This window comes from Solanum pennellii, chromosome 12 (assembly GCF_001406875.1).
Source record: "Solanum pennellii chromosome 12, SPENNV200".
Classification (NCBI taxonomy): Eukaryota; Viridiplantae; Streptophyta; class Magnoliopsida; order Solanales; family Solanaceae; genus Solanum; species Solanum pennellii.
This window is the reverse complement of record NC_028648.1, coordinates 82126813-82138848: the sequence shown is the minus strand read 5'-3', so window position 1 is coordinate 82138848 and position 12036 is coordinate 82126813. Positions and strand designations below refer to the sequence as shown.

Below are 12036 nucleotides of genomic sequence, written 5' to 3'. Positions count from 1 at the left end.
TTTTTAAAAATTAGTAAATCTAGTATTATCTTATGCAATCTTCGTAGTTTATTTTGTGAGAAATAACATACAGCGTCTAGAATTAGTCTAGGTGCACGAAAATTTTTGTCCCGAATGCTATTTCTAAAAGGGCATTTGAGTCATTTACCAAATCTAAGTTGAACCCTAGGTGATGTTTGGTTTTGGTTTTAAAATAATTTCAAAATATCTTTAAAAAATAGTGTCAACCTTTTGACGAATAGAGAAAAGGGGAAAAAGACCCAATTTTTTGCGATCATTGGTCGATAGTGTTGCTTAATTGCTAAAAATTTTGGTAAAGTAGACACGTCACTGCCCGGCGGTGAACGTACCGGCGACGGAAGTACCGGCGAGTGGTAGAATTCGACTTCAACCGCCGGCAAACCGGAAGAAATACACACAAAAAACCACGCACATGAGCTGTTCGACAGTTTGCCAAGCTGTAGTAAGCTGTATGAGTATACCAAATAGTACTAGTAGAAGTACGGCCGTATTCTCTAATACCCAGAAACTCGATGGTGCATTGGTGTTCCGTTCATCTGTTTCGTATAATCGAGTGAATGGATTCTCCTCATGTCGCTGTAGCGCCACTACATCGGTTCCTCCTGGAGAGGATGTGTTTTCTGTTGTCACTTCTTCCACAACGTCTGAAGTGGATTACCTTGGCGAAAGCACAAAAGGCGATTTGAATCTCAATTTTGGTACATTACATTTCCAATTTTGAGTTCATATGTTGCCCCTGCGATGTGGGGTTGGTGATATTTCCTGTTTTTCCTTGGTATATTTTTAGTGGAGTGGAATACAAACAGTGGTGTTCGTTTGTTCGATGTTTGATGAACTGAATACGAATTTGGTTTGTCATTTTCCGGACTCCCAAATTAAAAAAGAGGGGATTTTGGCCTGTTTAGTACTTTGGTTGAGCTTTTGAATTGATTCTGAGTAGTTAAGTAAGTGTTGCTAATAGCTTGATTATAAAAAAGGTTTAGCTTTTAGAGTGATTATTATGGTTATTCAAATATTCCCTCCCGCCCCGAGCTTCTTCCAGTTTATATGATGCTCTTTCCAGTTTGGTTCCACTAATAATATTTTTGTATTTAACTTACAAGAATTCAAATTCATTTTACTTTTTAAATTTTATATTTTGATTTTCTTGATCGAGTTAATGTTTCAACCACTTAACTTTGTGTCAAGTCAATCACCGTGATAATATGGAAGAAATGGTGTATGTTTAGTAATCACATGCATTGAATAAAAAAGTTTTGTTGATCACTTGTATTTGAGAAAAACAAAAGGTGGATTTTTATGATAACTGAAGTCTTGGTTTTAATGAATGAAACTGAATATCCAAATTAAACTTTTGATGCATATAGTATTGTGTTGTTTAACTATTATGTTTAGAACTTGGCAGTTCCTTACCATTTTATCTGTAAATGATGCAGGAATTGATGGCAACGCATTGCAAGGCCCTGTTGAGGAGGTGGCAAAGATGGAAGCTCAAGAAGCAGAGAAATTGCTTCAACACTTGGGCATTCCGGTACTTTAATACTGAACTTGTCTTTGTATTGCATTTATCAAGTTGGCATTTTGATGCTGGTATCACTTGCTGAAATTTTTTACATTGGCTAAATGCTTTTGCTCAGTGTCGGAGAGCTTGTGTATCCCATGTTGCTCCAAAGTAGTGTTGATCATCTGCCCCTTACGTTATCTTCCTTTCATCCATGAGTGATGGAGGATTTGTCTGTCTTTGCATGTCCATTCACTTTAACATTTCTTGTTTTCTCTCTTTGGGCTATTTTTCCTTGTCAACACTTAAGCATTTTAAAAGGATAGAGCTTATCTCTTCTATTGTACTCAACTTATATTTGAGTGTAATAGAAATAAAAATTGGAATATATAAGAAAACAGAAGGGAGAAGAGGTTGTATGTTTTTCTTATCAGTTCAATATGTAAGCAAAATTGTGAATTGCTCTTCTTTAAAAGCTTTTAAAAGCTTCTATTTTAGTTGCCAAGATAAATAACTGAAGGAGAATCATTAAAGGAAATAAAAAGATGGCCAGATCGTGGGTGGGGGTGGGTCTGCACGCTATACTCATTGAAATGCTTTACAGCATGAAGTGAGAACAGTCATGGAATCTTAGCATCTTATTAATGGCTATCTTCTTGCAGTGTTTATGTAGCATCTCTGATGCTTAAACTCAGTGAAAATTTATAACCTTTTATTTCAGAAGCAGTATTGGCATTGGCATGTAAATCTTAACAAATTTCTAACTCACATAATGAGCAGGTTCCATATAATGCTCGACATTCGCCACGTGGCATATTTTGCAGCCGCACATTAAATCTACGATCAATCAGTGCAATTGGATATGATATGGACTATACACTGATGCACTATAACGTGATGGTACTTTTTAGTTCTTGTTTCATGTGATGTAAACTATTAGCTCATGTTTTCTTTGTTACAAATTGAGGCTAATGTTCATTGCTTACACATTTATTTCTTTCATTTGCCACCACATCTATTGTTTGCTTGATTGTTGAATTGCATATGACAATGTTGTGCTATAGCAGGGAACTAATCCTATAAGGCAGCGTAGGCAGTTTTTATCCATACATATGTTTTCTTTGTTACTAATCCTTTTATCTTGGTGCCTGATGAAGCTCTTATTTCATTTGTGTTAAGAGATTAAATTCTGATGATAAGAAAAAGTGCTTTATATGCGTTATCAAAAAAGAAAAAGTACGTATTTGCCTTAAATTCATTTATCTTTTTTTTGAGTTGAAATATTTTTCCAGTTTTATTCTCTTAGATTTTTGTTGGAAGTGCCATGACAGACTATCATTTAGATTGTTTAAATTTAAAATACGTTGCTGTCTTGTATATTCTTTTTGTCGTCCCTTGAGGAGCTTTAAATTGTTTTTGTCTTTGGCATATGTTACTGGTGTAGTATAATTTAAGTCCATAATTTACAGGCCTGGGAAGGAAGGGCTTATGATTACTGCATGGAGAATCTGAGAAATGTGGGTTTCCCTGTGGATGGGCTTGCATTTGACCCTGATCTGGTATAGTCTGACCATGTGAGCATGCTAATGGTTTATTTAATACCCATTTGAGGACATTTCATTATAAAACAGGTGATAAGAGGCCTTGTAATAGACAAAGAGAAAGGTAACCTGGTTAAAGCAGACAGATTTGGATATATCAAGAGGGCAATGCATGGAACAAGAATGCTTTCAACTCGAGAAGTGAGGTATGGCTTGGGCTTTTGTGTCTACTTGTCAGCTCAAAATATAGATCCATATAACCGTACTACTAGCAAAGATTGTCCACAAAATGTTGCTTTGCAAATTGGGAAATAGAAGCTTAAAATCTATTTGCTTCGTGTAAATCTTTGGTTGATGGGTGCAGACTGCACTACACAGCCAAAAGTTTTATTTGCTCCATGAAAATTTGAATGAATGTTCTACATTTTTATGTGCTCCGGAAATTTGGGTAATGTTTTGGTTAGTGTCTCATATTTTCTATGTTTGGAAGTGAGATCTACGGGAGAGAACTGGTTGACCTGCGTAAGGAGAGTAAATGGGAGTTCCTGAATACACTATTCTCAGTTTCAGAAGCAGTGGCTTATATGCAGGTAGATCACTTGGCCTCCCTCAGTATACATGCCATGACTCGATACTAGAAGACATTATCTCTTCATGTTTGTCATATACATTTGTTATTTTTTTTTTGTGAAGGGATTTGTATGACTTCTATCTCTTCTTGATGCAGTTTCTTTCCTTGTTAAAATAAAATGTACTGATTTAGTAGGTCGTGACTTGTGGGTTTTCATTATTATTGTTATGTTTCTTTCTTTAGGTTGAGACATTTTGGTTATCTATTTTCTATTCGTTTTAGGTTTTCTCTTGATCATAAGAAGTACATACTTTATTACTGAAGTGGTTCATGTTAACCAAATTTATAGATAGTTGTCTACTCCTTTCTGTAGAGGCTGATATTTTGCTTAATTTATTTGGACAGAACGGTTCATCCAGTTGCCTGTTTCTGATTAATATTGATATTTAAATTGCATAAATTTATTGAACACCTGAGGTTTCAACTAAAAAGAATGTAATATTGCTTCTTATGCACTTGCCCTAAATCCTAGACATGTCTCTTTTGCAGTTGGTAGATAGGCTGGATAAAGGAGTTATAGGACCAGATCTCTGTCCAAATGAGTATAAAGGACTTTACAAGGTATGGTTGGGTGCTGTGTGTGAATGGATTGTGATGTGAACATTGAGTTTGCCAACCTTTTTGTATTCTATTTAGGCTGTCGGTAAGGCACTCTTCAGGGCACATGTAGAAGGCCAGCTGAAGGTATGTGTTTCATTGATCCATTGCTTCACATGCCGGGAGCTGCAAATATCACTCTAAACTATTTCACCCATGCAGAGTGAGATAATGTCCAAGCCTGAATTATTTGTGGAACCTGATCCTGAGCTACCTTTGGCATTATTGGATCAAAAGGAGGTATTTCTAACTCTATCCATTTGATTGATTATCAGTCTATTTAGAGCCTTGCATAAATAATCTTAATTAATTTAGCATAGCAAGTGTAGAAGTCCAATAGGACATCAATTGGGAGAATAAGTTGTCCAATTTCTTGTTAAGATTTATGAAGCCCCTATCAAAAAATGATGGCTGATTCAGCATCTAACATTTCATGTTTTATCAGGCTGGGAAGAGACTCTTACTGATTACAAATTCAGATTATCATTACACAGACAAAATGATGCAGCATTCGTTCAATCGGTACCTTCCCAACGATATGAACTGGCGAGATCTATTTGAGATGGTGAGTAAGCAGAACAGGATTTTGATAATAGCTAATCATTAAAGTCTTTATCTCATAGTGTAATGCTTTTGAAGAGAAGTTTATAGAAAAGATAATTTTGTCAACGCCAAATGTCACTGTTAGAATTTGATGGCTAACTATTTTGACTCCTTTATTGCTTTCAACAAATTTAAATTTCTCAGTGAAGTGTTAATTTTATCGAAGTGTTAATTGTTAAATGGCTCCAACCAAATGTGTTTTCCTTCTTTACCCAATACAGGTTATAGTCTCAGCTAGGAAGCCAGAATTCTTCCAAATGGCCCACCCAATGTATGAAGTGGTGACTGGTGAAGGGCTGATGCGTCCGTGTTTTAAAGCTCGCCCAGGTGATTAAACTTCTATACTGATGATATGGAAGTCATCCCTATTTTGGATAAGTAAATGAAACTCGTCTTCTCCTCCTGTCTCATTCTAGCACAATTTATTTTTTCACATTTTTTGCCGTCTTTGTATATGGTTAGTTAAACGTGAAACTCTTTTTATTTCTTTCAACAAAAAATGTCATCTTATTGAGATATATGTATTTTGAAAGTTCGACTTAAAAGGTCACTGTATCTGCTAAGATCGTCCTTAGAGTTGGTGCAAGTAATATCATGGAAGTATTCTCTAACCTGTTGCGAATTACTAAACTTGTGGTTTATCTTATGTAAAATTTGAGAAGAACTGAAGAAGAAAAGGCTTCTTTCATATTTCAGTATGTCTTTACATACCATGAGAAGGGGTATTTATATAAATGGTCCTAACTAATTAAGGAAAGACAATAGAAATATTTTTTTTCCTATAGTTACGCTAGGAAAAGAAAAAATGGAGTCTCCTCAAATCATGCTAAATATAAACACAATCAATACCCTCCTCAAGTTGGAGCAAAGATGTGTACACGCCCAACTTGCAAACCGAAGTATGACAAGTCTTTTGGCTGAGGCTTTTTGTAAGCACATCCGCTAGCTGTTTTTCTAACGGTACATAAAGTAAACTCAAGGGTCCACTAATAACTTTCTCTTTGATGTAATGTCAATATGTTTTGTTCGATCATGCTGAATAGGATTCTTAACTATACTGATTGAAACTCTGTTGTTCCAGTACAAGGAAAGTTCCCTTTCTTCAGACAATCTCAATTTTTTTAGTAGCTAAAGAAGCTCACAAGCACCTTGGTCCATAGCTCTATATTCTGCTTCCAGACTTCATCTTGCAACTACACTTTTCTTCTTACTTCTCCAAGTAACTAGGTTCCCTCCTAAAAGTGTACAATAACCAGATGTAGACTTCATCTAGTTCTATTGGGAGGTGTCCTTGTTTAGAGAAATGCAAACCTTTACTTGGACCTGATTTCAGATACTCTAAAATGTGAAAGACAACTTGCATATGAGGATCTTGGGGATCATGCATGAACCGACTGGCCAAGCGGACTTCATAGGCTATGTCTGTGGTCTAGTATGAGAGAGACAAACGAGTCTTCCGATCAGCCTTTGATGTCTCTCCTTATCAAGCTGACTTCATAGGCTATGTCTTGGTCTAGTGTGAGAGAGACTCGCATAATGTCTTTCTATGTATTTTTTTTACAGGTAACATTTTTGTGTATTAATAACAAACTACATAAAGGGTGTGTAGTCCCCCATATTTACATCCAGATGAGCAAAAAAATAAGCGCCTAGTCCTTAATCTTCTTATAAGGAATCTAGTACAACATAAATTGATTCTAACTCTTTCGTTAAGCTATGTTTACACCAAAAAAAAGAAAAGCCCTAAACATTTCATCTTTAGTTTCTGTATACTAATGGCTTTGACTGGAGTAAATTATCAAATCAGGTCATCCAAACACCCAACAGTCTCCCGTTGAATTCTTCTTCCAGAAACTAGGGAGAATTATCTATTCTTTTGTGTTACTCTTCCAACGAAGAGGTAATGATGTAGTATTCAAATAGAGCTCAAACTCCTGAAAGATAACATCCATGCTGACAAAGGATCTCTTGGAGGGAGGATGATTACATTTGTACCCTTAGGGGTCGTTTGGTGTGAGGGATAGAAATAAATACTGATGAGATAAGAAAATAGTGTTGGGATAAAGTTTTTGTATCTTGTTTGGTTGCCATGTTTGGGATAACTTATCCCACCTTTTATATCATAGTGATGGGATAAGTTATCCTATATACATATGAGATAAGTTATCCCGGGATAGCTAACACTAGGATAACTTATCCTGGGATAACTTGTTCCCAACCAAACGACCCCTTAATGTGTAGGAGAATATCCAATAAAGACACATTTAAGGGCCCTAGGATCAAGTTTCTCAGAATTCCTAGTGTGAACAAAGCAGACACACCCAAACAGCTCCGGAGGACAATATATTAATTCTCAGCCTTTAAAGTCTCTAGTGGACTCTGAAAATTGAGGATTTTAAGTGGCATTCTCTTGATAAGGCAACAACTACAATGGTATCCCCCAGTAAACTTTTGGTGGATTCATGGTAAACAATTTTGCTGCTAAGGATTCGCCTGGGGGTCAAGCAATGTTCCTGGTGTAGTTATCTTCTCATTGGAGAAGCATGCTGACCAAATTCTCGATAATGGGCTGCCATAAAAACTAATAAAGCACATTGCAGTGCCCATAATAACTTGCCCGGTATGACCCTAACAATGTATTTAGACTCCAAAAAAAAAAAAAAATATGAAGGAAAAATAATATAATATAACATTCTCCAATTGCTTCATGCAAAAATGATTTTATATTTGTGGATGTAGGATTCTCTTTGTGCTTGAAATATACATCTGACATTTCTTGCTTTTAATTTAGGATCAGAATTTTGTGGGTGTTAGGCTTCTTTGAATTTTCATTTATGAGGAGTTTTCTCCAGCGATCACCATCACATTTGGTCATTAATGACATTTCATATTTTCTTTTGAACATGGACAAGACTTGTCCATTCTAAGCAGCAGCTAATAATTTTCTTATAGGTGGATTATACTCTGGAGGAAGCGCTCAGATGATTGAGAGTTCGCTCAATGTTCATGGAGATGAAATCTTATATGTTGGTGATCATATATATACTGATGTAAGCCAATCCAAAGTTCATCTACGATGGAGAACTGCTTTGATTTGTCGAGAACTAGAAGAGGAGGTTAGTTAATCTTCATCAGGTCTCTGGAATGGATCACAATTGTTATTTGCTTCTTTTTACTCCGTTAGTCGGGTTTGGGGGTTCCATTCTGTCATGACCTTTGGAGTTTAGTGTCTACCTGCTTTGGATTTTGTTATGATCCAGTTCTTCTTTTCATCTTTGTGCCTTGGTTCCCCCCCACCCTAAAGAGCCATTTTAGAACTATCATTGTTTGGTTCATTTTTCGACTTCTCTGCTTCCCCCCTCCCTCCCCCCCACCGCCTAAAGAGACTTTGTTTCCACCTTACACGTACTATTAATGAAGAGTTATAAATTTAGCAAAAAACGAGTCATAGTGAATTAGTGATGGCTCTTTGACGATTTTATTCTATAAGACTGCTGCATATGATGCTTTATTCTTGTTCTGCAGTATAATGCGTTAATTCATAGTCAAGAAGAGAGAGCTACTTTGATAGATCTTATCAATAAAAAAGAGGTTTTAGGTGATCTCTTTAACCAACTTCGGCTTGCTCTTCAGAGGAGGACCGAGGGACGTCCTGCACAGGTAAGTGTACTAGATCTAGCATATGCATATTCTTGCGTTTCTGTAGATTAAACTTCAATTAAAATATTCTTCCTCCTGTTTCATGGCTGCAGTAGCATCTTCAATCTAATATTCACCGAGTAATTAATAAGTAGTTATTGACGTGTTGCCTGGAATTATGCAAATTAAGTGCAAAGAATAATCCATTCACTCTTGATATTGTATAACATACTCATTGAAGGTGTTTAGCATCTTAGCAGTTTGTGCGAGCACTTTCCTTGTGGATTGCTCTCGTTGGTTTTGGGGGGGGTTGTGGAATGGGACACTATCTATCAATTGTATAAGTAGAGACATTTGGAGGGTATCTTGGTGTGGCCTTATCTGAAAATGTATGAATAGGTCATTATATGATGTAAATGAAGAAATGTAACTTTTATGTCTAATGTTAAGAAGCACGTTGATACTATGTCTTATATGATGAAAGCTATATATATGATGAATGTGATATGCCTAGTAAGAAAATTCTCAAGGAGCACTAAGGTGGGAGTAGTAGTATGGGATGCTACTTACACATTGCACTAAGTGTAACTTGGGGGTTGTCTTTGAGGAAGGTCGCTTATGTGAAATTCCTAAATGCATGTATGTTTCTTCTAGTGTCTTCAGTATTGAATGTTGACTTGTTAAATTAAATGAAGCATGGTTAACTTTGGTAGTCCAAAGGATTACATAAGTGTATTGAAGAGATTGTATGCACGGTTTCTTCATGTCATACCTTAGTGAGTCTTAGGATAACCTTGGATAGGAATATTCTATATGATAATTGAGTTTACTATAAAGTGTGACCTTATGTTGAAATTATGGAAGTTTTACTTTGTGTGCTAAATGATGACTTATATGATGTTTTATAACTTTTTCATGAAGGTTTTACTAAAATAGCATGAAAGGTTTATTTCAACCAAAATGTCTTCTTTTGCATGTTTTTGCATAATGCAATACGTAGTATAGTGTTAGTACTAACCCCATACTCTTTTATATTCAAAATTATAGCTGGAAAACAAGTGAAGGTTCTTNGGGGGGGGGATGGAAGAAAAAATTTGGGTCTCTAAAAAAGCCTCGTTGTAGTGTCTTCAATGACTTGCATGGGTTACTTTGTGCTATCAATTTTGTTACTTGATGTGACCAGTTTAAACCTGTATTTTCTTAATATGCATCAGACTCTTGCTGCCACACATATGGAAGATAATGAACTCACAGAAAGCATGCAAAAGCTACTTGTTGTTATGCAGAGGCTAGATCAGAAAATTGGTCCAATGTTGGATGAGGATGGAGAGCTTTTCAACAAAAGGTTATTTGAGGATTTTTCTTTTGGAAAAACCTGTCCCTTCAATTCAGCCTCAGATTTGTTATACTATATTACTTTATTTATGGTTTCATTAGCTCTTAGTTGGCAATCTAATGTTACATCACCTTGGTTAAGTTTAACCTATAAATGTTGCCTGGAATATTTACTTGAACATCTGTGTGTTTTCTCAGATGAGCTCACAGGCATGGTTTCTTTTTCAATTGACGAATTTGGACTTGAGGGTCCTCAATCTGTCTTATTTTCTATTTCAGGTGGGGTTATCTTTCACGTGCAGGTCTGTGGGATAAAAGTCACTTGATGCGTCAAATAGAAAAGTATGTCAATGTGCTGTGACAATTTCTGTCACTTTTTTACGACCTATTAATTGATTTAAAATTTTTCTTTAAGCACGTTCGACTGTTATTAATTTTTTTTTCTCTTGAAACTGCAGATACGCTGATATCTATACGTCCAGAGTTTCAAACTTTCTCCACTATACACCTTTCATGTATTTCCGTGCCCAAGAACAGGTACTCAATGGCAATTTGAAATTATGAGTGTTCTCTAATAAATAATATCAAGCAACAGTGAAATAGGTTGAAACTTATTACTCCCTCCAGTCCAAATTAGAATCTCTTTCCATTTTGGAATGTTACTGAATATTTGAAACCATTCCTTCTCTGGGAATATGAAGGTCAGTGTTGATCAATTGAACTTGAGGTGAATTTGTTTTTGCTTTCCAAGAGAACATCTCTCATTCATGCTAAGAAATCTGGATTTTAAATAATAAGTGGTTGCCCCTTGAATAAAGCCTTAGGTTCCTTTCAAAATGCTTACAATGTAGTTTGCTGGTTGAGTTAATCTATTTCCATATCCTTAGTCATGCCTCGGAAGATTTCAACCATGTGTAATCCAGAGTTGTCCAATGAAATCCTTGGCCTTTTAATGGTCTGTAGACTGTAGTAAAAGCTCACTTGAATGTACAAAGCATTGCTAGTTCCATTCAAATTCGAGGAACAAACCGATCTCTTGGAATAATGGGTGAACTATTTCTTTAAGCTGCACTGATATTGTTCTTTAAATTAAAACACCTGTTCCATTTCTGGCAGCTCTAGCTCTATTTAGTAGCTTATTCTGTTCAATCTTGTCTTGTTTGTTGTACAGTGAGATTGTGGTTACAATTCGGATTTAATAGTCTCTGCTAATTGCTGTAGTCTCTTTCCATTTAGACAGACATTTACTCTTTTCCTACTGTACTTCATTCTTCATGCAGAATCTTGCTCATGATTCATACACATTTGACCATCTACGACGTGAGGAGAATTAGCTGATAACAGGAGCGGCAGAGTTTCATTATAACTCTATAGCCAATCCTTGTTGTATTATATGTAGTAGTTGTATTTGACATCTTCTCTAGTCCCTCCTCTACTGTTGTACTTCAACCCCACAGCCCTGCTACAACTTTTTGTTGGAGGACTCTAGTATAAGCTATCGAATGTCATAGCTATGTTATTGTACAAGTAAACAGTTGAGGAAGGTCATAATAATAATCTCTAGAAAAACTTAAATTTCAAAATTGACTCATGTTTAATGAAATTTAGCTCTCTTTGATCATGCTCCCCCTGCATTTGGTTTTGCTCCTCTGATCAGTAATTCCTTATTCAGTGTCAACGGTGACATTGTTGGATGTTGCGTTATGTTCGAATCACAAAAATTTTTACAAGGACCTTTGTAACAAGTTGGAGAACCTTCATGTATACTCGTATCATTTTTTGAATGCTCATTTTTGCATTTACAAACCATTTCAAAGAATCGCTCAAATTCTCCAAATTTTCGTGTATATTATTATTAGGCATGGATTTGTTGCTCGAGAACTCACGGATTTTTTCCTAAAAAAACTTTAAGAGGACTTTCGTAATGAGTTGGATAATCTTTACGTATACTCACACTATTTTTAATGCTCATTTACAAGCTTTTTTTAATAATCGCGCGAATTCTCAGATTTTTCATGTACATAAATAAGCCTATGGATTTGGTGCAAGGAGCACCAATTTTTTTCTCAAAAAACTTTGTGAGCACCTCCGTAATGAGTGGGGGGGGGGGAACTTTCACGTATACTCAAACCATTTTTAAAACTCTCATTTCCTCATTTACAAACCCC

At 35.9% G+C, this 12036-nt stretch overlaps 1 protein-coding gene across 1 annotated transcript; it reads left to right on the top strand.

Moving 5' to 3' along the window:
• Nucleotides 1-208: 208 nt before the first annotated feature.
• Nucleotides 209-11489, top strand: LOC107007313 (5'-nucleotidase domain-containing protein 4). The gene is made up of 17 exons (XM_015205884.2): nucleotides 209-719; nucleotides 1458-1552; nucleotides 2303-2422; nucleotides 2992-3081; nucleotides 3154-3269; nucleotides 3554-3653; nucleotides 4184-4255; nucleotides 4331-4378; nucleotides 4454-4531; nucleotides 4737-4856; nucleotides 5116-5221; nucleotides 7847-8010; nucleotides 8420-8554; nucleotides 9748-9878; nucleotides 10148-10210; nucleotides 10327-10405; nucleotides 11149-11489. The coding sequence occupies exons 1-17, from the start codon at nucleotides 434-436 to the stop codon at nucleotides 11200-11202; spliced, it is 1857 nt and encodes a 618-aa protein (XP_015061370.1). The 5' UTR covers nucleotides 209-433; the 3' UTR covers nucleotides 11203-11489.
• The last annotated feature ends 547 nt before the right edge of the window (nucleotides 11490-12036 follow it).

Coding starts and splice junctions, on each gene's coding strand:
- LOC107007313 (XM_015205884.2), top strand. CDS start 434: ATGAGCTGTTCGACAGTTTGCCAAGCTGTAGTAAGCTGTATGAGTATA. Junction 3,654..4,183: donor AAGCAGTGGCTTATATGCAG/GTAGATCACTTG, acceptor TCTCTTTTGCAG/TTGGTAGATAGGCTGGATAA. Junction 4,379..4,453: donor ATGTAGAAGGCCAGCTGAAG/GTATGTGTTTCA, acceptor TCACCCATGCAG/AGTGAGATAATGTCCAAGCC.